Here is a 26,618-nt window from a genome sequence, read left to right as displayed (position 1 = left end):
TACCTCAGGCCAGCAGTTCTCAAACTTTAGGAAAGTAAAGTTGATTTAATTTTTTTCAAGGATCCCCAATTACTCCCAGTCAGCCCCTGCCCCACCCCCTTCCCTGAGGCAATGCCCCCTCCTTCCATCACTTGCTCTTCCCCACCCTCACTCACTTTCACCAGGCTGGGATAGAGGGTTAGGGTACAGGAGGGGATGGGGGTGGGCTCTGGGCTGGGAATTTGGGTGCGGGAGGGAGTGTGGACTCTGGAAGGTAGTTTGAGTGCAGGAGTTTGGGTGCTGGAGGGGGGTATGGGGTGGGGTGAGGGGTGTAGGAGTTTAGGTGCTGGAGCAGGGTGGAGGGGGGGCTCAGGGTTGGGGTGTAGGAGGGGGGATGGTGCTTATCTTGGGAAGCTCCCAAAAGTGACCAGCACATAAGCCCCTGCCTTGGAGTCATTGCCAGATAAGGGGTCTCCGCACGCTGCTCCTGGCCACAGGCACCGCACCTGCAGCTCCCTTTGGCCGCAATTCCCGGGCAATGAGAGCTGCGGAGTTGGCGCTTGGGCCGGGGCAGCATATTCTGGAGCATAAGTAGCACCCAAATTATTTTAAGACACAAAACCATGACACCCATTCCATGTTGTATATTAATGTTTATTGAATCACTCATGTAAGAATTCTCTCTTTATTAAAATCATTTGGGTTCTAAACTGATTATTTACAGACATAACCTTGTCTCACCAATAGATTCCTACATCTCACAATAGTATCTACAGTTATTACACTATGTAACATTCATATTTTCAAGCTTTTTATATTAATTATTAATTCCAATTTGTTGAGAAAGAGAGCATGCTGGGAGCTCCAAGAACTCAAAAAGAAGGGGCAGGATGTGAATGTGTGGCTGGCCAAGCCACAACAAACCCGAAAATACAAAATTAAGTCAGTCAAGAGAAGACGTGTACGAACAGCCCTCCCACCGCCAAAGGGTAGAAATAGCCAAGAATGCACCTGGTGTCCTGGAAACCCAGAGAAATAAGCCCAGGGAGAAAGGCACCAAAAAGTGACATATAACAGCAACCAAGGGTCAGACTGAGGCAGCACATGGTGCTTCACTGAACCAGACCCTATCAACTTCTGCAGAATTTAAGCTTTCATTATACAATTTTAAGCGCTTATGGTTATAAACAAAAACTTCTGAATGTGACCCCCAAACCTGTGGCCAGCTTGAATCTGAAGCTGGAGAGACAAAATGTAGGGTTCTATCATGTAAGGTGCCAGGAACCCCTATTCATCACAAAGGGGGGTTAACTGAAATCTACTGATGACCATTTATATCTCAGCACTGATTACCATTTCAGTTTACCCTCCCCTATTCTGACAGCTGGAAGCTAACTTCTCCCTCTCTTCCCCCACGCAAAGATCACTTCATATCTGAGAGAGAGGATCTAAGGTCTGTCAACAAGTTATGTTTCATGGCAAGAGAAATTAATAAAACAAATGTAAAGAGCTATCTCTGTCCTGCAGAGACAGAGACTAGGTGTATACAGCAGGAGGGCATGACCCAGTGCCTATAGAAGCTAGGTCCTGTAGGAACAGGGTACATATTCAAAGGTGATCTAAGGAAATAAAAATCCCTGGGGCTTTTGACACAACCACCACGGAGTCAGGAAGGCTGGGCGGAACCTCCCAGAGGTAATTAGGAATCTAACACCCCCCCAACATGAATTCTTACTAAAGACTTTTGTGCAAGCATTAATGAAACCTCACCCTGTTGAGGTAGTGGACTCTACCATGTGGGAGAGGCTCGAATGGAGAGGCCAGAAGGGGCATGTCTGAACCTGTAAACTGACCAAGTCACAAGGACTAAAAAGTAGGTCCAGGATAGAGGAAGAGGGAGTTGGTATTTGACAGCGTGATGGTGACAGATCGTAGGAGAAATGTATGCTATCAACTTTTCTGTTTTCACTGTGATGAAGCTGAGAATGTCGTATCCTTTTTAGCTTATGATACGGGTCACTCTGGAGATGTTAGTTTATTTTCTTTTGACACCATTTTTGCAGTGTTTTTAAATGATTTCTTTTTGTTAATATTATTGTTATATGGGTACATCACACGCACGTCCCTGGAGAAACAAGAAATCTTATCTCCAGTACTGAATGGTACCTACACCCCACCTGAGTCCTGGTCAAGATACACAGTCAAAGATGTACGCTCCTTGACCTGTGTTGCCACCACGTTCTGGCAGGCAAATTCAAAGGGAGAAGCAGATGGATCAAGCAGGAGCCAAAAGTTGGGGGGGGAGGGGTTGGTCACAGAGATGAACATCTGATTTCAGGTTAATATAAATCTTGGATAAACAAGAGAATTCCCCTCCTCTCAAATTGACTGATAGGATTTTATGAAAGCGCAAATAAAAGATTTCCCAAAATGTGGGAGAGGCAAAGACACTGCTGGGCCACAAACAGCAGAGGAAAGTTTGCCAGCTCTTGGTGTCTAGTTGGAAAAGTTATAAAGATAGATGCCAAAAGAGTTTTGAATCTCATGCTCCCCAACTCTGGGAGGTTTGCTTGGCACTGCACAGATGGGATCATCACTCTTACCCATCCATCCTCCCTCGCACATTTGTTTCACCGGTCTGTTAAGTTTTGCCTGAACCTAGGCTTGTAAATTCTCTGGTGCCGGTGCTGTTTTTTTTTATTGTATGACTGCACAGGGCTCAGCCCAACAAGGCTCTCATCTGGCTGGCGCCTCCAGGTAACACAAACAGTAGACACACCATATTTCTTTGCTGGAGTCTAGCTGTCTCCATGTGATCAGCACTTCCAGACAAAATTAGTGGATTGGCAGTCAAAGTTGCACTCTGTACATGGTCTGAATGTAGGGGTGGTGTCATTCAGCACTGGAGCTATTCCTGGCTCAATGGGGGGGCAAGTGAGTAAGAGGAAACCAATGACACTCCCTAGTGCTCAGTTGGGGAGACATGGCTGGGGAAATGGAGAGAAATCCCTCCCCTCTGAGCAGCAAGGAAGCAAGCATTACCTCAAGCCCTGCTTAGGTGCGGAGAGAGGGGAACTCCTTTAGTCCTCTCTGAGAGAATGGAAACAAACTCAGGCCAAGGGTGGGAGGGACTAGGGCAGAGCCTGAGTTTGGTTCCATTCAATTTGGAAAGAGGGAACGCTGCCAGAGGGGCTGGTCAATTTACAGAGCATTGTCGCTGTTTGGTCTCCTCATCCTGGTGCTCATCCACTGGGGCTCCTGGCCACTTGGTTCCTTTGCTCTGCTCTTCTGGGGGCTGTGGAGACAGTTCAGGATTTCCACTAAAGTTTTAAGTGTGCAGTAGGTCACTAAACTGGAGCCACACACAGGAGAATTTGAGAAGATGATATTCAGTTTCAGGGGAGTATTTGGAGTTTCACTTTAGGCAGAGATAAATGTGAGGAAGGTATATCTGGCTGAGAGATTGAGCCTTGAACTATTTCAGCTTAGTGGGAAATTTGGGGAAAAGCCAGTTGTTACTGTGCAACTCCAGATGTTTCTGAAAAAGTCAGAAGCCCCTGATCCGCCCAGTGGGGCAAAGACTAGGCAAAAGCAGTTTGACACAGGCAGTGCTTAGCCTGGGGAGTTTGTGATGATGACAGTGTCCACGGAGATGCTCATCCAAGTGAAGTATTGTCTCAGAAAAACAAAATTAACATTCCCCTTGAGCATGTAAATGCTTTGTAATTTTGAGGGTATTTACAGATCCAGTTCAGAGTACCAAAATGGCTACAAGCCAGAGAAAGGAAATGGGTACAAGGCCTTCACTGTGCTTTCCAAGTGACAGGACAGCATATGACCATAGAGAACCAGAGGGTCACACATACATCTAGGTTAGAGGCACTTCAGTAAGTTCACCTTGCCCTCTTCCCAAGCCATGCTAAATTCAGTCCAGTATAGCTCCATAGATGGCAGTAGCATGGTGCCTGCTTATGCTAGGACTAGGTTGAGCCTACTGGGTCAACATGTGGAACTGGTGAGCACGTTAGTCTCATTAGCATGAGTCACAGACAAGCAGTGAGGAAGACTAAAACCCTGGGACCAAGCGACTTTTCTTATCTCCCTCTCAGTCTATTTCTCATCCCTACATTCAGTATTTCTGGGTGCCAGGCACAACCCCTCAAGTGCACTGATGGTCATGTTGTGGGAGATGCTCCTCAGCTCAGACCATGGAACAGGTGGGCCAAACTACAGGCGTGTTGCTTCTAGGGCTGTATGCTGGAGGAGTATACTCTGGTCCCTAGGGATTGGCCCAGGTGTGGTAACCTCTCTAACAGACTACATCAGTCCTAGTGTCCCAACTAGTTCCATGAGGGCTCACAAAGCTCACACACTTACTGTCCAGCACTACCATGACTGCAGTAGCCTGGGCTATTACCATCATAGTAGTGGTGGTTATACAATGTTCAGGGCAGCAGGCACAACACTAGTCTCTCCTATCCCTAGTACCAAAATGAGGCTAGAGGCTCACAAGAAGCCATGTATGGTCTTTAGCTTTGTTCTGAAGCTCGTGTTATCCAGCTCCTTGGCAATATTGTTTGGAAACTTGGCACTTTCACAACGTGTGGGAAGAAGCTGCCTGGTCTCTCTCTTTCACACTGTGGTTTGTAGAAACTCCCACAGTTTAAAGTTAATTTTAAAAAAGGAAAAAAAAAATCTGTAAAAAAATATTCTCTGAGATGTAAGGACATTTGTACTTTGCATTTTCTTGGCCACCTCCTCTTGTGTCACATGCCAGCTCCCCAGAGCGTCTGGTTCCAAAGGCAGTGGGACAACTTGCATGTAGCTATGAAGTTCCAATGAGCAGCACTATCCATCTCTGTTTAGCCACCCAAGAGTATCACAGTCTGTTTGTCTGGGTCACAAATCAGTGACTTTGTTCTCCACAGCAGCTGCAATCTGCTGCAGGCGGTATCCCAACTGCATCTTCTGGGCTGTCGGGTCTTCTTCCAAGGCTGTGATGATCTGCAACAAGACTCAGAGCTCACTGACAACCTCCCTTGTGAACAGAATACTATTAGCAGCAGATTCCCTGGCTGAGAGCAAACCTCAGCTCTGTTGCAGCTATGGGTATTGGGATCCACAGTGACAGTATGTCTCAGAGGGACCCGCTGCAACTTTGCCATCCCAGTGGTAGTCCCCTCTGGGCATCCTATGTTTTCCTCTGTGCCATCACCCACTCCTCCCCCCCCAAACAATGCTCATCATTTTTTTTTTAAACTTTTTTAATAATTTTGTTTACCTACAGAAAAAAGTTATGCAAAAACCAAGGGGGGTGCCAAAGGCAAAAATCTTCATTTTAAAACAGCCAATAAAAATGGCTAAGTGACAATAGAGTAGTCACTTGACACATCATTTCCTCTGTTGTATGTAGTGTTACCGTAGCCATGTTGGTCCCAGCATATTAGAGAGACAAGGTGGGTAAGGTAACATCTTTTATTGGACCAATTTCTGATTGGAGAGACAGACAAGCTTTCGTACTTAACCTCAAACAGAAGTTGGTCCAATAAAAGATATTACCTCCCCTACCTTGTCTCTCTAACATCATTTCCTTAACAGTTAGATGCACGGAAATGCATACATCTTACACTGCAAATGTAACAAAATCATTATTCTCATTAAGTACAAAGAAATGCATGTTTCATTACAGCAAAACAGCCTTAACTCTTCCCCAAAGTAGATAATATTCTTTCATCAGTAATCTCAAATAATTCAAAGCCCTCTGAAAAAGAAACAAAAATTAAACATGTAAACATGAAACAGTCTCAAATGTAAGTCCTCATGCATAATTTTCACCATAAAAATCTATATTGTACACTTCACCTATTAAAATATACATAATATCAAAAAACTGCAATCTCAGATTCTTCTATTGTTAACTGATATTTAACTGATCATTTCCCTTTTAAGCTATGCCTTAAACTAAAATATTTAGATACCAAAAAAGCAAGATAACAAAAACACATCAATATTGACAATCCCTGGGTGAGAGTGAAGGCTTTTTTGTTGTGACAAAAATATACATTTCTTCCTATTTGATGAAGTCAATTAATCTGACCCAGATTTTTAAATGTGTTTAGGCATTGCTGCACTCAGCACCGCAGCACCCGATTTAGGAGTCTAAACCTCATTTTCAAAAGGGATTTAGGCTCTAAGTACCTAAAGCACTTTTGAAAGTGAGATTTGGGCACTTCAGTCAGTTAGGTGTTGCAAAACTGAGTGCCGTATTGCCTATATACCTTTAAAAATATGGGCCTATGTACTATGTGGGCAGTGGAACATGTATGATGTCCTTGACTATTAATTTTTTTGTTCACAAATCCAACAGGAGACAGGACTAGATGAACCTATGAAGGGCAAGCATAAGATAACAGGGAGGGATGTGTGTGAAATCACCCACTGAGGCTGGAGCCAGTAAGCCAGAGCTGCACTCACCTGGTCATAGTACTTGTTGATGTATTTGTAGAGTTCATGCAGAGCCACCACCGAATTGAGTTCACCTGAGTAATTCTATGGTAATATAACAAATATATAAATCAGCCAAAAGAACAGGAGTATTTGTGGCACCTTAGAGACTAACAAATTTATTTAAGCATAAGCTTTCATGGGCTACAGCCCACTTCATCAGATGCATAGAATGGAACATATAGTAAGAAGATTATATATATATATATATATATTATACATATATATATACATACACATACACATACACATACACACACACACACACACAGAACATGAAAAGGTGGAAGAAGCCATACCAACTGTAAGAGGCTAATTAATTAAGATGAGCTACTAACAGGAGGAGAAAAAAACTTTTGTAGTGATAATCAAGATGGCCCATTTAGACAGTTGACAAGAAGGTGTGAGGATACTTAACATGGGGAAATAGATTCAATACGTGTAATTCATTGCTCCTCCACTCAGAAGTCTTAGCTACATTAGTCTTTTTTCCCCTAAAACTTTCCATTGGTGCTAGCAGTGATGTTGGGGTGAGCACAGACAAGACACCAGCAGCCAGTGTTTTTCAACCGCCATGTGGTCTAGACCTCCTGTGAGCCAAGTCATGATGCCGTGGTTAAAATGCCTGGCCCCTGCCAGCACTAACACTGGAATTCTGGCGGGAGCAGTGGTGGGATATTCTAGGGAAAAAGGCTAATGCAGATTCTGTGTCAGGGAGGCAGACTGCCCACCCTGTGGGACCCAATGGAAAATGCACTGCTTTCTGAAATAAGTTGCTTTATTTACCCTTGACAGCTCAGCCAGGGCAGAGTTCATTTCCTGGTCACTGGCGGAGATGGTCTGGCGAATGTCCGCGTAGTACCTACGCAATGGGAGCACATGGGCAATTAATGCGGTATCTGTTTCTCTGCTGCCTCCTCCCCCTGCCAAGCCACCCAGCTGTCCCCACCCGCTCACTCAGACTTTACCTTTCTACCATCTGCTTGTAGCGAGGAATGTCCCGGGCATAGAGCAGCTTGTTGATTGGCGAGTCCTTTAAAGGCCGAAACAGACTGACAGGTTACAGAAACCAAGACCAGGGAAAGGAGATAAAAACCCTGGGTTCCTGCAGGGGCAGGCAGCCTCTATCCTTCCCCTGCTCTCATAGAGGTGAGCAGAACCTGCCCCTTCCCTATAAGATGTGCAGGGAACAGGCAATCCCCTCCTGCAACAGTGGCAGGGAGGCCCTGCCCCAGGCTCCAGGTACCCACAAGGCTCGCCAATTATGCAAACATTTCTCAACATGAGCACAGACTAGGGACCATTCCCTGCCACCTCCAGAGTGGGGAGTGGGTGCCTGAGACAACAGCCATCACATGGCTGTATCCAATCTATATCTCTTAGTGGGAGGCCCCCAGACAGATGCACTAAGGAGCTGGTATTCTATAAAAGCTGGAGACAGTATTGTCCTAGTATTGTCCTGGCTAGTACCACCTGCCTAACAGAGGGTATGTGCTGTACTAACTGTTAAAGGAACAGGACGTGATGACCTCAAATGTCAGGCAGGACCACCTCTGTCCATTAATACAGACTCAGGGATTCCCATCTAGCTTGGTCTCCAACAGGAAAAGCAGACCCTGACATAGTCTAGACTAATTATAGTGCTATAGGCCCTAGAGAACACAAAAATTTCTGTCCTGGCTTTCAAGGCCCCTTCCCATCTATCACAACCAGTTTCTTCTCATGGCATTTCTCTCTGCGTCATCATTGCAGCCTCAATGCCCCATTTGTCTGCTTGCTCCTCACTGCCCCACCCATGTATGGAGTGCCCTCCCCGAGAGTCTCACATCCACCTGCAGTCACTGACCCCTCGGTAAAGAGACACAGAACTTGTTTCCTTTCATCATTAAAAAGAGAGGGTGAGAAACACCACATAGGGCTGAGGCTGGAGATGCCACAAGCCACCTGAGTGATATGGTTCTACCCATGTTTGATATTTAGCCATTCCGGCTTGTTGGCTCATCTCCCCTACATCTCACAGCATTAACCTTGTACTGACAAGCAAATTGCTCCATTGCTTCTAATTTTTTATTAGAGGCAGCCACATTTCAATGACAGCTACAGGAAATTAAATAAAATTTTCAGCCAGCTAATCAAATTTGGAAAACAAACAGCCCCTCCTCCCCCATGCTGTGAGTTAGCCTTGTTGCGTAACCCTGTAATGTAGGAACAATGGAATGGAAGGAATACCCTAGATCAAGTCCAGTCCCCTGCTATCACAGGCAGCCCTGTCATGGAATTCTGTTCACAATCTAAAACTAGTTGGGATGTTTGCCCCCACTATTTCTCTTGGGAGACTGCTCCAGAACCTCGCTCCTCTGATGCTTAGAAACCTTTCTCTAATTTCCCACCTAAATTTATTCATGGCCCGTTTATGCCCATTTGTTCTGGTGCCAATGTTGTTCTTTAGCTTAACCAGCTCTTCTCCCTCCCTGGTGCTTACCCCCATAAGCATTTATATAGAGCAGGGGTTCTCAAACTGGGGGTCGTGACCTCTCAGGGGGTAACAAGGTTATTACCTGGGGGGTTGCAAGCTGTCAGCCTCCACCCCAAACCCCACTTTTCCTCCAGCATTTATAATGGTGTTAAATATATTAAAAAGTATTTTTAATTTATAAGGGGGGTTGCATTCAGAGGCTTGCTGTGTGAAAGGGGTCACCAGTACAAAAGTTTGAGATAGATATAGGGCAACCAGATTCCCCTCTCAGCCTTCATTTTGCTAGGCTGAACAAGCCAAGCTCTTTTAGTCTCCTCTCAAAGTAGGCCCTCCATTTCCCTGATCATCCTAGAAACGTTACTGATGTCATCTATCTCTCCTCCCCAGCCCCACTATTGTCTCGGAACCTGTCTGGCACATCATATCCAAAGCAGTATTTCAGTTATCTGGGCAGGCACCTCACACATCCTGGGCACCATTCCAATGTTACATTAACAATCAGGCCAAATGTCTCTCACTCTCATCGGTTTGTAGGGGCAGCACACAATGTGCAAACAGAGAGTAGCAAAGGGACCTGATCCATCTATCTGAATGGAGTAACACACTGTTCTCCCCGACGCTGAACATGTACCTCCCTCGAGCATGCAGACTCTAGAGCACTTCAAAACAAGATGCAGCTTAGAGGATACACAGTGTTCAAAATCTCACCACACTGCACACACTGGCTTCCACCCCACTTCCATGCTTACCCGCCCCAGCTTGTGGTCAGCAATAGTACAGGAGTCCATGAAGGTCTGGGCAATGACCAGGAGCACGGCATCTACATTGTCAGACGTCTGCACATCAAACACAAACTGGGGATTTTTGATTATGTTGATCCAGAACCTGAGGGGCAGGCTGCAAAGAGGAGGGATGAGGAGAGGCAAGGATGAATATCATGCCCTCAAAGGAGGTACTAACCATGCTTATTGCAAAGCACTTCAACATCAGCATGGAGTTCCCAATTCAGCTAGAACAGAAAGGTTCCCAAGCCACTGAGAACTGGCCAGAGATTAAATCTAATAGAAGACGCAGCAGTCAGTGCTGTACATTCAGAAAAAAGCACAGATGAGCCTCTCAGAAAGCAGAATCCCTTTTGCTATGAGAAATTTAACTTATCACAATCACATTCCCAGAAAAGCCATCCTGTGAGGCCTTTCTCAAACCCAGAGAGTCTATGGACAGCCACATGCACATGAAAACCTGCAGGCTGAGATCTGGAGCTGTGAGGGTTAATAAGGCCATTCTGCAAATCAGGAAACTCCATCTTACTGTACTGCTGACTCACTAATCACCTCTGTTACAAACACATCTCCAGGTAGATCTAGGGTTGTGGTTATCCAACTTTCCTAGTGCAGACCACATCTTTACAGAGATACTGTCTCTTGAGCACCTTCCCCATCTCACTCACCGCCACTTAATGCCCTTCCTCGCATGCAGTATTCCTGTATTTGTAGCTCTCTTTAGTGCACTAAGTGCTTTGTCCTCTGAAGGAGAAATTACTTACCTGTACAGTAACTTAAGTTCAACGTATTTTGTCCCTATGAGTGCTCCACTGTAAGATGTGCACACGCTTGTGCACTCAATTGGAGATTTTAGTTAGCAGAGTCTGTGCCTGCACACTACACATCCTTTTGCTCCACTGCAAGGGTATATAGTTAGGTGCAAACTCACAGCTACTCCAGTTCCTTCTCAACCACAAAGCCCAAAGAGACTCCACAACAGAGGGGGAGGAGGGCTGGAAGTGGAACACCCAGAGAGACAAAACATCTAGAAGAACAGAAGTTATTGTAGAGGCAAGTAACCTCTCCTTTGAGTATATGTCTCTATATGTACTCTACTATAGGAGACTCCAAAACCAGCATCTTAATATGGAGGTGAGTGCGGAGGAAGGGGATCCAGCATAGACCTGAGGCATCACCGAAGGCCATGTGGATCTGGAGGCATAGGTGATATGTATGCTTGGAGAACATATTATGACGAAGTGGGTTTTATTCACCTTGTTATGTTGCATGTGAGTCTTACTGTCCTATGCTAATACTGTGTGTACCTCAGTTTCCCTGTGTAATGCACCAATGCCTAAGTGGTGGGAATTGGGTGCGTAACTTTTGCTGAGGCCCTCAGGGAAAGTGAGGTTGCCCAGCTGCCTGCATGTAGGCAATGGCCCACGCCCTTTGTAACCAGAGACCCGGGGGAGGGGGAACGCGATTAGGTGACACTGCCCGGGAAGCAGGAAAAAGACCAGAGAAGGAGCAATGAGTGGCTTGAAAGCCAGGCAGAAGGATCTAAGGCAATCTGCGGTCAGGCACTAGAAGGGGGGGAATCCAGGCCATCTGGCACAGGGTTCCCCCAAGATGGACTCTGCTGAAAGTCACTAATGTAGTAAGATGAGGCCCTGAAATACAAGACTTCTATCAGAAGCCCAGTATGAGGACTGAGGCCTGAACTAAAGTAATGGTCAAGACTTTGCTAACATAAAGCAAAGTTAAGCTGTAAGCCAGAGGCAGGCCCTGCTCACAGAAGTTGTCAAGATGGTGGCTGATAATTGCAATTATACACATACCTAAAATGTACCAAGTACTAGTAAGATGAACATGTGCTAGGATGGCATCAGAACATTTCGGTATGAACACATTCCACAGAGATAATAAGGAACAGGCTGACCCATCTTAAAGACAGGGTCAAAAGGCGAATATGATGGATAGAATTGTTTTGTTCAAACTAACATGTACCAGGTGAGAGGTGGCACCCTAACATGCAGAGGGGTTGTACCTCAATATGGCTGGAGTGATGTGTAACTTGTTTGTACCGGTGTATAAGAATGCACCCCTGTGGAGCTGGCTTTGTCTGGCCTAGGGGGCAGTGGAGAGTCCCACCCCTGACTAAGCCGGTCCATTGTCAGAGGCACATATTCGTCGTATGTCCTGTAGAGTCTGCGGGGAATTACTACTATGTTTCATTTCACAATAAACCTTGCCAGGTGCCTTCGTACCTTATCAGAGCCTGTGGTCATTGGGGGTTCTCTCGGAGTCTGCTGTATAAGCTATCTGTACAGAGCCGGGGTAGCACACAGAGGGACCACACTCGCAGCAGCCAACTGTTACCATCATTGAACAGAGCAGAGCACCACACCAGTGATGTCTCACGATAACTGATTTCTGAGCTAACAAGCTTTGTGCAACGCTGTGTTCCTGTTGACCAATAAACCCTTCTGCTTTACAATGCTGGCCGAGAGTCACGTCTGACTGCGGAGTTGGGGCGCAGGTCTCTCTGGCTTCCACCACCAAGGGGAAGGGTGTGGTGGGAACAGGGATGCTGAATGCTCCTAGGTCAGACTGGGAAGGCTGTAGCCAAGGAGGCTTTTTGTCCTGGACAGAGTGCCCTGAGGGGAGCCACACTACCCAGAGTCCTAGCTGGCTTCATACTGAGCAGTTCCAAAGCATCAGACCTGTGATTCTATCACACATGTGGACAGAGGATCATGTGGTGCCCTCCCCATGGCATGCAGATGTCCCTGACAGGAAAGTCATTGAGAAGGGCTATCAAGGTGGACTGAGCCCTGATCCAGAGTATGATCCACCTCAGAAGCTTCATAGTAAGCTAGAATACATCCAGATACCCACACACAGAGTCTCTAAGTTGAGATCAGCTGGCCTCTCATCCTCTTAGCAAAGGAAGTGAGGAGTCTAGGGGAACCTTGAAAGGCTTAGTGCTGTCAAGATAAAAGGTGAGTGCTTGCCTTACATCCAGAGTATGGAGACTAACTTTTTCCCTTAAAGAATGAAGCTTTGGGTAAAAAACACTAAGTCGAATGTCCTGGTTGATATGAAACTCTAAGGAGACCTTAGGCATGAAGAGAAGAAATGTATCACCATATGTGCAATGTGCCCAGTCATTTGATGGAGTCATCATCAGCCAGGTGGAGAGCTGGTAGCCCACTATCAAAATAAATCAGTGGGCACTCGTCAAGTATATAAACAGTCTGAATGAGTTCCCTTAGCTTGCTCACCCTTCTGTCTGACGTGACAGCTACCTTAAATGATGTTTAAAAAAAGGGAAGAAAAAGAACCCGGGGAACTACAGACCGGTCAGCCTTACTTCAGTCCCCAGCAAAATCATGGAGCAGTTCCTCAAGGAATCCATTTTGAAGCACCTGAAGGAGAGGAAGGTGATCAGGAATAGTCAGCATGGATTCACCAAGGGCAAGTCATGCCTGACCAACCTGATTGCCTTCTATGATGAGAACTGCCTCTGTGGATATGGGGAAAGCGGTGGATGTGATGCATCTTGACTTTAGAAAAGCTTTTGATATGGTCTCCCACATTATTCTTGCCAGCAAATTAAAAAAGTATGGATCAGATGAATGGACTAGAAGTTGGATAGAAAGCTGGCTAGATTGTCAGGCTCTATGGGTAGTGATCAACGGCTCGATGTCTAGTTGGCAGCCGGTATCAGAGTGCCCCGGGGTCAGTTTTGTTCAACATCTTTATTAATGACTTGGATAATGGAATGAACTGCACCCTCAGCAAGTTCACAGATGACACTAAACTGGTGGGAGAGGTAGATAAACTGGAGGGTAGGGATAGGGTCCAGAGTGACCTAGACAAATTGGAGGATTGGGCCAAAAGAAATCAGATGAGGTTCAACAAGGACAAGTGCAGAGTTCTGCACTTAGGAAGGAAGAATCCCATGCACCGCTACAGGCTGGGGACCGGCTGGCTAAGCAGCAGTTCTGCAGAAAAGGACCTGGGGATTATAAGTGGATGAGAAGCTGGATGTGTCAGCAGTGTGCCCTTGTTGCCAAAAAGGCCAATGGCATATTGGGCTGTATTAGTAGGAGCATTGCCAGCAGATCGAGGAAAGTGATTATTCCCCTCTGTTCAGCACTAGTGAGGCCACACTTGTAATAGTGTGTCCAGTTTTGGTCCCCACACTATAGAAAGGCTGTGGACAAATTGGAGAGAGTCCAGCGGAGGACAACGGAAATGAATAGGGGGCTGGGGCACATGACTTACAAGGAGAGGTTGAGGGAACTGGAGTTACTTAGTCTGCAGAAGAGAAGAGTGAGGGGGGATTTGATAGCAGCCTTCAACTTCCTGAAGGGGGGTTCCAAAGAGGATGGAGGTTGGCTGTTCTCAGTAGTGGCAGATGACAGAACAAGAAGCAATGCTTAAGTTGCAGTGGGGGACGTCTAGGTTGGATAGTAGGAAACACGATTTCACTAGGAGGGTGGTGAAGTACTGGAATGGGTTACTTAGGAAGGTGGTGGAATGTCCATCCTTAGAGGTTTTTAAGGCCCAGCTTGATAAAGCCCTGGCTGGGATGATTTAGTTGGTGTTGGTCCTAGTTTGAGCAGGGGGTTGGGCTAGATGATCTCCTGAGGCCTCTTCCAACTCTAATATTCTGTGATTCTATGATGTTTTGAACAAGAAGCAGAGGAATGAATAGGTAGACAGACTCAGAACGGAAGTTCCTTAAAGTGTTGTGAGAGAATTTGATGTGCGCTTGTCACAATCTTTCATTGACAGCATATACCACCAAAGAGCTATGAGAAACAAACTAAGCCTAAAACAACAAAGAAGCTACAAAAGCAGTGAGCACTACTCTAAACTGTCTTGAGACAAAGGTGGTTGAGAAGGAACTGAAGCAGTGGTGAGTTTGCGCCTACCAATATATGCTCACACCAGAGCACAAGGATGTCTAGTGTCCAGGTGTGGACCTAGAGACACTGCTAACTAAAATCTCCAATCGACAGTGCATGGGTGCGCTCATCCTACAGTAGAACACCCATAGGGACATGTACTCAAAGAACAACAAAGGTAATTTTACACACACTACTCTGCATTTCCTCTCCCCCAATCCATCTCTTCTGTTTCTCTCCAATGGAAATAGGAGCTGTCAGCACCATGTGACCACTAGCAAGTACTCCAGGGACCACAGTTTGGGATTCTCTGCCCTAGGGAAGTGTCAGGCTGCTACTATGACTCCATACCTATTTGTCTTCCAGATATGAATGGTCTCAGGGTCCAGGATTCCATGATGCATTGCTTGATCATCTAACAGGTCAAAGAAATATTTGACAGCCAGAGGCACAGGGCGGCTGGTGCTGAGGATCACCTGAAACAAGTCATCCACAAACTTCTGCAGGGTCCCCTGTGGACAAACCAAACAAAGATCATGCAAAATGAATAGGAAGAATGTAAACAAATATTTCCGCGCCATGGTAGGGAAAAGGTTTTCATAGATTCCATGGCCAGAAGTAATCATTGTGATCATCGAGTCTGACCTCCTGTATAATACCGGCCAGAGAACTCCCTCAACGTAATTCCTAGAGCAGATTTTATGAAAAAACATCCAATCGATTTAAAAATTGCCAGTGATGGAGAATCCACTACAAACCTTGGTAAACTGTTCCAATGGTTAATCACCCTCATGGTAAAAATTTACTCTTCAAGTCTAGTTTCACCTTCCAGCCATTGAATCACGTTAGACCTTTTTCTGATAGACTGAAGAGACTAATATTACATATTTGTTCCCCATGTAAGTACTTACAGGCTGTAATCAAGACACCTTCTCTTTGTTAAGCCAAATAGACTCAAGGAACTCAATCTACCACTATAAGGCATGTTTTCTAATTATTTCATCATTTTTGTGGCTCTTCACTGAATCCTCTCCAATTTATCCACATACTTCTTGAATTGTGGCACTAGAACTGGACACAGTATTTCAGCAGCAGTCACACCAGTGACAAATATAGATGTAAAATAACCTCTTCTCCTCCTCAAAATTCTGTGTTGATGCATCCCAGGATCACATTCACCCTTTTGGCTACAGCATCACACTGGGAGCTCAGGTTCAGCTGATTCTCCACCATGACCCACATATCTTTTTCAAAGTCCCTGTGTCCCAGGATAGTCCCCCATTTTAGGAGCATGGCTTGGATTCTTCGTTCCTTCATGTGTATATTTGCATTTAGCCAAATTAAAATGCATGTCGTTTGCTTAAGATCAGTTTACCAACCAATCCAGATCATTCTGAATCTGTGACCTGTCCTCTTCATTATTTACCACTCCCCAATTTTTTCTGTAACCTGAAAACTTCATCAGTAATGATTTTATGTTTTCTTCTAGGTCACTGATAAAAATTTTAAATAGCGTAGGGCCAAGAACTGATTCCTGCAGGACCCACTGGAAATACACCTACTCAATGACGATTCCCTATTACAATTACATTTTGTAGCCTAGCCATCTTTTAATACATTTAATGTGTGCCATGTTAATTTTATCTTTTTCTAGTTCCCCCGCATCAATCAAAATGTCATGTGGTACCAAGTCTAACACTGTTACCTTTATCAACTAAACTTGTAATCTCGAAAAAAAAAATACCAGATTAGTTTAAAAGGATCTATTTTCCATAAAACCATCTTTATTGGCATTAATTTTACTCTCCTTCAATTCTTTGTTAATCTAATCCTGTATCAGCAGCTCCATTTTCTTCCCTGGGATCAATGTCAGACAGGCAGGCCTATAATTACCTGGGTCATCCCTATTGCTCTTTTTAAATACTGACATTCTTCCAGTCTTCTGGAACTTTCCCAGTGTTCCAAGTCCTACTGAAAAAAAATCAACACTACCAGTACATCGAGCTCCTCAACCACTCTTTTAAAATCCTTGGATGCAAGTTATCTGGACCCACTCATTTAAATGTGTAATTTTAACAGCTGTTCTTTAGCATCCTCCTGAGATACTTGTGGAATAGAAAGAGTGTTATCATATGGTATGACATCTGTTTTCCCCCCAATACGGAACAGAAGTATTTATTGAACACTGCTGCCTTTTCTGGATTCCAATTCATAATTTACCATTTCCATCTAGTAATACCATTTTTAAAACTTTTAAAACTTTTTGTTCCTAATATACTTTAAAAACTCCTTACTGTCCTTTACTCTTGCTGGCCATAGATTTTTCCTTATGTCCCTTTGCTTCCCTTGTCAGCTGTCTACAAGTCCCAGCTTTTGATTTATATTCATTACTATCAATTTCCCCTTTCCTCCATTTGTTATATATTATTATTTAATTTTTTATAGCTGCCTTCACTTCCACTCTAAACCTATTCAATTCTTTAACTAGAACAGGCTTCTTCAACTGTGGGATTGTGGCTTTTTGGACATCTAGTAAAGCAATTCCCAATTACCATTCCCATTTTTCTGATTAAATTCTTCCACTCCAGTTGATTTGGCTCAGTTGTTTCCAGCTCATTGCAGGTCACTTCCCTTCATTCAGAAGTAGCCCTCCCATCAAATCAGAACCAGATTATATACAAGGGGAATATTAAACTTGATCCTCAAATGGCTGGGGAACCAAAGGAGGTGTCTGAGGGTGGGTAAAGTGAGCAGAACCACAATAGGAAGGAATCAGAGATAGCCCATAACAAAAACAACCAGCAAGATGGTGCAGTCCACATGCTGAAAGCTGCTCATAGATCAAGCAGAATAAGGAGGGAAAAGGGTCCTTCTTCAGACACAAGAAGGAGTTTCAGAGTAGCAGCCGTGTTAGTCTGTATTCGCAAAAAGAAAAGGAGTACCCGTGGCACCTTAGAGACTAACAAATTTATTAGAGCATAAGCTTTCGTGAGCTACAGCTCACTTCATCGAATGCATTTGGTGGAAAAAGCAGTTGACAGATTTCCACTCTATACGGCTAAATTCAGTGCCTTGCATAATGACAGGTTTCAGAGTAGCAGCTGTGTTAGTCTGTATTCGCAAAAAGAAAAGGAGTACCCGTGGCACCTTAGAGACTAACAAATTTATTAGAGCATAAGCTTTCGTGAGCTACAGCTCACTTCATCGGATGCATTTGGTGGAAAAAGCAGTTGACAGATTTCCACTCTATACGGCTAAATTCAGTGCCTTGCATAATGACAGGTTTCAGAGTAGCAGCCGTGTTAGTCTGTATTCGCAAAAAGAAAAGGAGTACCCGTGGCACCTTAGAGACTAACAAATTTGAAACCTGTCATTATGCAAGGCACTGAATTTAGCCGTATAGAGTGGAAATCTGTCAACTGCTTTTTCCACCAAATGCATCCGATGAAGTGAGCTGTAGCTCACGAAAGCTTATGCTCTAATAAATTTGTTAGTCTCTAAGGTGCCACGGGTACTCCTTTTCTTTTTAAGAAGGAGTTTGACACCTATCCGAGGACAGCAATTTCCATACTATTGTCTGAGTGAAATCCAGACTGAACTCAGTAAAGACGATTGTTACTGGGGAAAGGATAAGGGAGGGGAAAAAAAAAAAATCAGGATTCTTTGCTGAGCATGTCTTTATTTCTGTAAGTTAAGAACAAGAAAACAAAACTTTCCACAATAGGGTGCATGTGAGGAAGGGTGGACTTGTGTTTAAGGCACTGGACAGACTCAAGAGATTATTTTCCCAGACATGTCACAGAATCCCTGCACAAGACACTAGTCTCACTGTGTTTCCTGTAGCCAATTATTTTAGTTTATTGTTCATTTATTGTGCGATGTTACAATTAACTAAAATATATATAATCATTGTATGCCAAATAGATTTAAATTGTAGGATTATAAAAATATAAGATTGATCAGTGGTCAGAAGGGATAATTATGTATGTTATCTAAGTAAGTAGGGCTGAAACATAAGGCCTACAGGGTGAGGCCTGTGAGATTTTAGCTTAGTCATACTAGGCCATAGGTTTAAGGAATGCTTGACATAAATAAGTCTGAAGAATGACCCTATGCCGCAAGATTATAGGAAAAGAAGGGTTTCTTCAGGTATGTTGGCAACAAGAAGCAAGCCAAGGAAAATGTGGGCCCCTTACTGAATGAGGGAGGCAAGCTAGTGACAGAGGATGTGGAAAAAGCTAATGTACTCAATGCTTTTTTTGCCTCTGTTTTCACTAACAAGGTCAGCTCCCAGACTGCTGTGCTGGGCATCACAAAATGGGGAAGAGATGGCCAGCCCTCTGTAGAGATAGAGGTGGTTAGGGACTATTTAGAAAAGCTGGACGTGCACAAGTCCATGGGGCCGGACGAATTGCATCCGAGAGTGCTGAAGGAATTGGCGGCTGTGATTGCAGAGCCCTTGGCCATTATCTTTGAAAACTCGTGGCGAACGGGGGAAGTCCCGGATGACTGGAAAAAGGCTAATGTAGTGCCCATCTTTAAAAAAGGGAAGAAGGAGGATCCTGGGAACTACAGGCCAGTCAGCCTCACCTCAGTCCCTGGAAAAATCATGGAGCAGGTCCTCAAAGAATCAATCCTGAAGCACTTAGAGGAGAGGAAAGTGATCAGGAACAGTCAGCATGGATTCACCAAGGGAAGGTCATGCCTGACTAATCTAATCGCCTTTTATGATGAGATTACTGGTTCTGTGGATGAAGGGAAAGCAGTGGATGTATTGTTTCTTGACTTTAGCAAAGCTTTTGACACGGTCTCCCACAGCATTCTTGTCAGCAAGTTAAGGAAGTATGGGCTGGATGAATGCACTATAAGGTGGGTAGAAAGCTGGCTAGATTGTCGGGCTCAACGGGTAGTGATCAATGGCTCCATGTCTAGTTGGCAGCCGGTGTCAAGTGGAGTGCCCCAGGGGTCGGTCCTGGGGCCCGTTTTGTTCAATATCTTCATAAATGATCTGGAGGATGGTGTGGATTGCACTCTCAGCAAATTTGCGGATGATACTAAACTGGGAGGAGTGGTAGATACGCTGGAGGGGAGGGATAGGATACAGAAGGACCTAGACAAATTGGAAGATTGGGCCAAAAGAAATCTAATGAGGTTCAATAAGGATAAGTGCAGGGTCCTGCACTTAGGATGGAAGAATCCAATGCACCGCTACAGACTAGGGACCGAATGGCTCGGCAGCAGTTCTGCGGAAAAGGACCTAGGGGTGACAGTGGACGAGAAGCTGGATATGAGTCAGCAGTGTGCCCTTGTTGCCAAGAAGGCCAATGGCATTTTGGGTTGTATAAGTAGGGGCATAGCGAGCAGATCGAGGGACGTGATCGTTCCCCTCTATTCGACACTGGTGAGGCCTCATCTGGAGTACTGTGTCCAGTTTTGGGCCCCACACTACAGGAAGGATGTGGATAAATTGGAAAGAGTACAACGAAGGGCAACAAAAATGATTAGGGGTCTAGAGCACATGACTTATGAGGAGAGGCTGAGGGAGCTGGGATTGTTTAGTCTGCAGAAGAGAAGAATGAGGGGGGATTTGATAGCTGCTTTCAACTACCTGAAAGGGGGTTTCAAAGAGGATGGCTCTAGACTGTTCTCAATGGTAGCAGATGACAGAACGAGGAGTAATGGTCTCAAGTTGCAATGGGGGAGGTTTAGATTGGATATTAGGAAAAACTTTTTCACTAAGAGGGTGGTGAAACACTGGAATGCGTTACCTAGGGAGGTGGTAGAATCTCCTTCCTTAGAGGTTTTTAAGGTCAGGCTTGACAAAGCCCTGGCTGGGATGATTTAACTGGGACTTGGTCCTGCTTTGAGCAGGGGGTTGGACTAGATGACCTTCTGGGGTCCCTTCCAACCCTGATATTCTATGATTCTATGATTCTAAGAGGTACCAATGGGTGATATTGTGAAAAATTAACAATACGAGTAATTTTTTTGCTTACATCATACCTGGTAGTCACATTTTTCTAACACATACCCTAACTGCAGGTACACTATGTGCATAAATGCTAATGAGGTATAGTCAGAATCACATTATAAAAAAAAAGAGGGTGCCCAGATTAGGAAAATTAAGCTCCCTAGAGCAGATGTGGGCAAATTACAGCCCGTGGGCCACATCCGGCCCTCAGGACCATCCTGCCCAGCTCCTCCCCCGCTGTCCCCCCTTCCCTGCAGCCAAGCCGATGCAGAAGCATGTCTGGCTCTAGCCAGGCAGCACAGCTGCCAGACATGCTGCTCTGAGCGGCATGGTAAGGGGGCCGGGGGGTTGGATAAGGGGCAGGGGGTCCTTGGGGGCAGTCAGGGGACAAGGGGCGGTTGGATGGGGTGGAGGTTCTTGTAGGGTGGGGAGCAGTGGTCAGGGGACAGGGAACGGACGGATGGATAAGCGTGGGAGTCCTGGAGGCCTGTTGGGCGGGAGTGTGAATAGGCATTGGGGGGGCAGTCAGGGGACAGGAAGGGGTTGGATGGGGGTGGGGTTCTGGGGGGGGGGTGGTTAGGGTCAGGGGAGGTCTCAGGAGGGGGTGACCAGGGGACAAGGAGCAGGGGGGGTTGGATGGGGCATGGGACGTGGGAGGGGGCAGATGGGGGCGGGGCCAGGCTGTTTGGGGAGGCACAGCCTTCCCTACCCAGGCCTCCATACAGTTTTGCAACCCCAATGTGGCCCTCAGGCCAAAAAGTTCGCCCACCCCTGCCCTAGAGGAAACTCCTGCAGGAACCATCCCTTTACTGCTGATTAGCAAGGCAGCCATCAGACCTTAAGAATATCATTAAGAATGCAGGTATGACTATATTTGTAACTTGTGCATAGGTCTGTATAAAATTTCAATACATTTGGTTAATCATAACTTTAACTGTACCTTTAATAAAACTTGTAAAACAGACTAGACCTTAAGCTTTCATGAGCTACAGCTCACTTCATCGGATGCATCTGATGAAGTGAGCTGTAGCTCACGAAAGCTATGCTCAAATAAATTTGTTAGTCTTTAAGGTGCCACAAGTACTCCTTTTCTTTTTGCGAATACAGACTAACACGGCTGCTACTCTGAGAATAGACCTTATATTTGTAAGTACGTGTATGGTCACTATCCTGGGTCTTTGTGTGTTTCTTGAGAATAAATCTGAAGCAAATAGCAGAGGTGACTTTCACTCTGTTGAGCTTGAAACTGTCGACACCAGAGCCGAACCCACGGTAGCGTAGAACTGCATTACAAAATTCACTTTAAATAAAATAGAAGGCTATACTCAATTCCCATCTGTAAAGAATGGTCACTTACCTTCTATGAGAAGCTGTTGTCTGCATAGATCCCATTGTAGATACGCATGTATCCCACGAATGGGAGATCAGAATATTTGATCAGGAGTGTCCGTTGGACTGTGCCTGCACCATGCATGTCCTTGTGCCCCCTCTCCCCACCCAAGGGCATAAAGGGCAGAGCAGCTACTACAACCATCGCTCAGTTCTGTCACTAATTCAGAATAGCAGGGAAAGAGGCTCGCAAAAAGCAGGGCTGGAGGGTGGGCCATGGGATCCGGGAGGATGACGTGTCAAAGCAGGAAGGTCAGTAATTGTTTTCAGTTCAAGTACACATCCATGTGGATCTCTTCCTAGGTGACTGATGAGCAGTGGCCCATCTGGAAGGTGACACTGAGGAGTCCAAACCTGCACTGACTGAACCGTGACTGTGACGCTACCTAACAAATCTGGCATCTCATCTTGCCCCAGATCAAGGGCATAGCAGTTAACAGCAGTATGGGGCTGACTCCATGTAGCTGTCTTGCCAGGTTCAGATAGCTGAAGAAGGCAGAGAAGGCAACCTGTGCTCTACTGGAATGAGCTCTGATGTTTGGAGGGAGAAGGGTAGCAGCCATGTGATAGCAGATTGAAATATACTGGGTAATCCACAGAGGTATTCTCTGGGAGATGGCCTGCCCCCGAGAGGCACCAGAGATGGCAACAACAAGACAAGGGGTCTGTCTGAAGGGCTTTGTCCTTTTCCGATAATAGAACAAGGCTTTTGAAACATCCCCGGTGCGAAGTTAGTTTGTCCCTGGAGAGGAATGGGGTTTGGGAAAGAAAGCAGGAGATCTGACAACTTTAGGAAAAAACTGGGAGTGACGTCTCGCCACCATCTTCCCTCTCTGGAATGCTGAGTAAGAGGGTCAGCCATGATCAATGCAAGTCCACTGTCCCGTTTGGCTGATGTGATGGTGAACAAAAAGGCAGTCCTGCGAGTAAGGTGCTATAAAGAGAGAGGCTCAAAGGGGGCTCCATGGAACTTGTAAAGATAATATTAAGATTCCAGGTCAGAGGGGGTTCTTTGACTGGTGGATAAGCAAGTAGAAATCTAGACACTGTGGGATACAGAAAAAAACTGAACATGACTACATGGGTGAGGAGTATGCTGAGATTGCTGCAAGATGGACTTTGATGGAGCTGAACAAGCATCCAGAATGTTTCAAAAATGCAGAATATAAAATCGAGGATTTTAGGTACCAAGGCTTTCAATGGGTCATGGTTGTGTTGGGCTGCCCAAAATTAAAAATCCTTTCCATTTAGAGGAGTAAGTCTTCCTCATGGAGGACTTTAAAATTTGTTAGTCTCTAAGGTGCCACAAGTACTCCTTTTCCTTTGCAGTAGGATATCTTGTAGCGCAATCTCTGTCAGTAGCCCTCGGACAGCCTGGATACTGGCTGGTTGATACAATGATTTGTTATCTGGATGAAGTGTCTGGTAATAGGTTGTCTGTAAATCAGGGCTTTGGAGCAGAGCCCGGAACAGCTCCAGAGCAGCGAAGCTGCAGGTTTTTGCCTGGTGCTGGAGCGGATCCGGAGCACAACTCCCTTACCATGTGTAACTCAGATATTATGGTGCTGGAGTTACAAGGAAACCGACAAATAAATATGTCAGTAATCTGGGCAGCAAAGAATTATTTCCTCATGTGCAGTGCTGCACAGCTGGCAAAGCACACCCTGGGGGCTTGAGAGTTTAGCACCAAAGCACCAAGCCTTGGCCATTGTGGAAGGAAGTATCCTAGGCATAACCCAGTTTAGCTAATCCAACACTATGTTCTTTCCTACCTTCATAGAGAGGAGACGTGTCAAATAAATTTCAGGAATGGCCTTGGCTCGCTCCCGATCCCGTAAGCTTCCTCGCCTGTGTTTGGGGAGCTCTGGCTCTTCAGTTGGTTTTACTAGGTGCCAAAGTTTTATTCCACCCTCATCTGCATCTTCCAGCATCGGTGTTTCTGAAATATAAATACTACTGAAATCTCTAGGCTCCCCTCAGAGACTGGCCACGTTGCTCGGAGCCACTTGCCGCCCCAAGATTTCCCTGCACTAAGGGAACATGCAGCAAGATAGGGATTATGCCCAGGCCCTAGGTTTATTAACTGTGGGCCTATTAGCTATGGATTGCACCCAGCCCCTGTGGTTAGTAACTAGAAGATTCCAGCTCAAGCTGGGCTCTCCTTGCTGGCCCTGCTTCCTTGTTTTTAGGGGCCTCTGGCTCCCAGACACTTACAGAAGTCCCTGGTGCTGACAGTTTGGCTATCCTGTCAATACTAATAGTGAGGAAGGCCCAACACACCCAGTAGCTATTGGGGGTTACCATAAAGTTAAGTCTATTGCCTGGGAGAACAAAGTCCTAGCTTGCCAGCTTGTGGACTCTGAAACTATTTTATGAGGATGGAACGTTAAGACCTTAAGCATCAGACTCACTCTCTCCAGGGATGTAATCTTGATTCTCCCTGGGGATATGTTTGGTCAGACGTGGGACCAGAGCTACAGTTGCTCCATCAGGCACCTGTGTACAAGCAGAACTCGGGTTAACAATATTCTGCACATTTCTCCTCAGTGTGACAGGCAGACTTTATACAGTACAACAGCGCACCCACAATAAAGAATAGTCTCCTGGTTAGAAGAGGGGACTAGGACTCAGGACCCCAGGGTTCCATTCCTGGCTCTGCTACTGACTCATTCTGTGAGCCTGGTAACGTTTCTTCAACACTCCATGCCTCAGTTTCCCCATCTGTAGAAAAGGACTGAGGGTCAATGATGTCTATCAGGTACTTTGAGGCAAGGTAAGGGCAAGTTATTTTAAACATTTTTCATTCCCAGCAGCCTGATTCCAGCTCTGGAGACCATCATCTGCTATACTGGCAAGTAGCCCTTGTATTGACTTCAACCAGCAAGCCTGTCTCCTGCTGACAGAAGAGTTACACAATTGCAGGTCTGCAACATGGTGTATCGACAATGACAGCAGTGAGATACAGTCTAATGCAACCCAACTTCTACAACATTAAATAAAAGAAGATACTGAAAAAGAAGGAAAGAAGGGGGTAAGCAGTATAGAGGGAGAGTGACAGCAGATACTGTGATGAAGGGTGCATTTGACAGAGGATAAAGGAGAAGTGGAAGATAATGGTCCATTCTGGCCTTAGAATCAATTACACAGAGTGAAGTGTTGAACAGCACAGCTGCCATTTCCTAGCCCCACGAATTTTCCACGTGCCCAGAAAGGGACCCATTTGTCTAGCCATTTTTCCTCACATTCCCACAATCCTTGTGTGATTGCTGCTTGGTTCTTTGATGGTGACAAATCTATAGTAGGAGTAGGAAGAGGTGCACCAAAATTGCTTTCAATTGTGAGTGAAGGTAGGATTTGAGTCTTAATTTCCAGAGTCAAAGGACTTTGGCGCTAACCAACAGATCCACCAACCCTGCCCTGATTACAGCATCTCCAGAAATTAGCTTAGGGTTATATATTCAGACACCCATTTGCCTCCCCAGCATCCCTGGCTCACGTTGTCGGAGGTGGAGATGCTGAGAACAGAGTCGGTTACACTGACTGAACAGTAGTTCCTGTGTCAGGAGCTAGTCAGAGGCTTGACCACATCACAGTTGGGGATAGGAAGGTTCTTTAAATGGGATCAGGAGGGAGTCACATCTAGAAGCGGAGTGTATACTTGGAATTGAAAGGTCAGTGAGAAGGGGCAGGGAAGAAGAATGCTCAGTTCTGACCTTGTAGTGCTGAAGAGTGTTCAGGCGCTTCCAGGTCCCCTGAATGACTGAGGTCACATCCTCATCAGAAAGGATCAGGTGACCAGCCAGACCTGATCTCCACTCTACAGTCATCAAAACACAGAAAATAGAAAATAAAAAAAAATGTTTACTGTGAAAGTTGAACTGTCTTTAAAACTCTCTTGTATATTTCACTTTCAATAAGCAGAAACCAATGTCAAGTAAGATTAACAACATGCCAGAACTGCATCCGCAGTGCACTACATGAGTGCCGAAAGTTTAATCTCATAGCTGTTAGGAAATGCAGGGTTAAATTCCAGCAGCAACAAACTACCGCTTTGGATATGTACATCGCAATAATGTAACCACACAACTTCTATGCTGTAATACAAAACAGTACAAATGTGCAGCACGTGTTACAGGAAAAAGGTACGTTTAAAGGCCATGTCTATTAGGATTGTTGCTTACTATTTTATAACATTATTTGACATAGAACAGCAGATTATTGCCAGAATGTCTAGAACTTCACAGAAGATATGAAGATAGTTTCCTTGCCCCAAAGAATTTTAAATGAGTAAAGGCATCCCACCCACCCTGCTAGTGCAGACATGGGCATCTTACCCTTGCCTGGCACTTTCTAAGGCTGTGAGCACAGCAGCCTCTCTGCACAGGAGAGGGGCCCAACAACCTGTTTGAGCTGCTGCCTCCACCTTCTTTCCAACTGTCTGCATCCGTGGATTAATTGCTGCAATAGCAATGAATGGTTTGAATGAAGAGTGGAGTTCTAAGTGCTACAGAATTCAATATAGGGGAAACTCAGACTTGTGTTTTCAGCCTTCCTTGCCAATCTAAAACCTAAGCTTTCAGCATCGATATGGGATCATTACTCATTGGTAATTCTGTTGG

The 26,618-nt window shown here is 45.3% G+C and overlaps 1 protein-coding gene across 8 annotated transcripts in view; it reads right to left on the bottom strand.

The window, feature by feature from the left end:
• Positions 1 to 617: 617 nt before the first annotated feature.
• Positions 618 to 26,618, bottom strand: part of PLXNB1 (plexin B1) — a 200,622-nt gene continuing 174,621 nt past the window's right edge. For 6 of the 8 annotated variants that reach the window (XM_043518219.1, XM_038408344.2, XM_043518221.1 and 3 more), the window contains 9 exons: positions 25,713 to 25,816; positions 24,411 to 24,495; positions 23,772 to 23,938; positions 14,991 to 15,151; positions 9,709 to 9,856; positions 7,452 to 7,516; positions 7,270 to 7,345; positions 6,454 to 6,528; positions 618 to 4,983 (listed from right to left, as the gene is read on the bottom strand). In XM_043518219.1, the coding sequence (XP_043374154.1) occupies positions 4,879 to 4,983; positions 6,454 to 6,528; positions 7,270 to 7,345; positions 7,452 to 7,516; positions 9,709 to 9,856; positions 14,991 to 15,151; positions 23,772 to 23,938; positions 24,411 to 24,495; positions 25,713 to 25,816 (986 nt within the window). In that variant the 3' untranslated portion in view covers positions 618 to 4,878. Of the gene's footprint in view, positions 4,984 to 6,453; positions 6,529 to 7,269; positions 7,346 to 7,451; positions 7,517 to 9,708; positions 9,857 to 14,990; positions 15,152 to 23,771; positions 23,939 to 24,410; positions 24,496 to 25,712; positions 25,817 to 26,618 lie in introns of those variants that run through there. The other 2 variants (XM_043518222.1, XR_006282546.1) reach the window with 2 other exon arrangements.

Source organism: Dermochelys coriacea, chromosome 7, assembly GCF_009764565.3.
Source record: "Dermochelys coriacea isolate rDerCor1 chromosome 7, rDerCor1.pri.v4, whole genome shotgun sequence".
NCBI classification, from domain to species: Eukaryota; Metazoa; Chordata; order Testudines; family Dermochelyidae; genus Dermochelys; species Dermochelys coriacea.
This window is presented reverse-complemented; position numbering and strand designations above follow the sequence as displayed.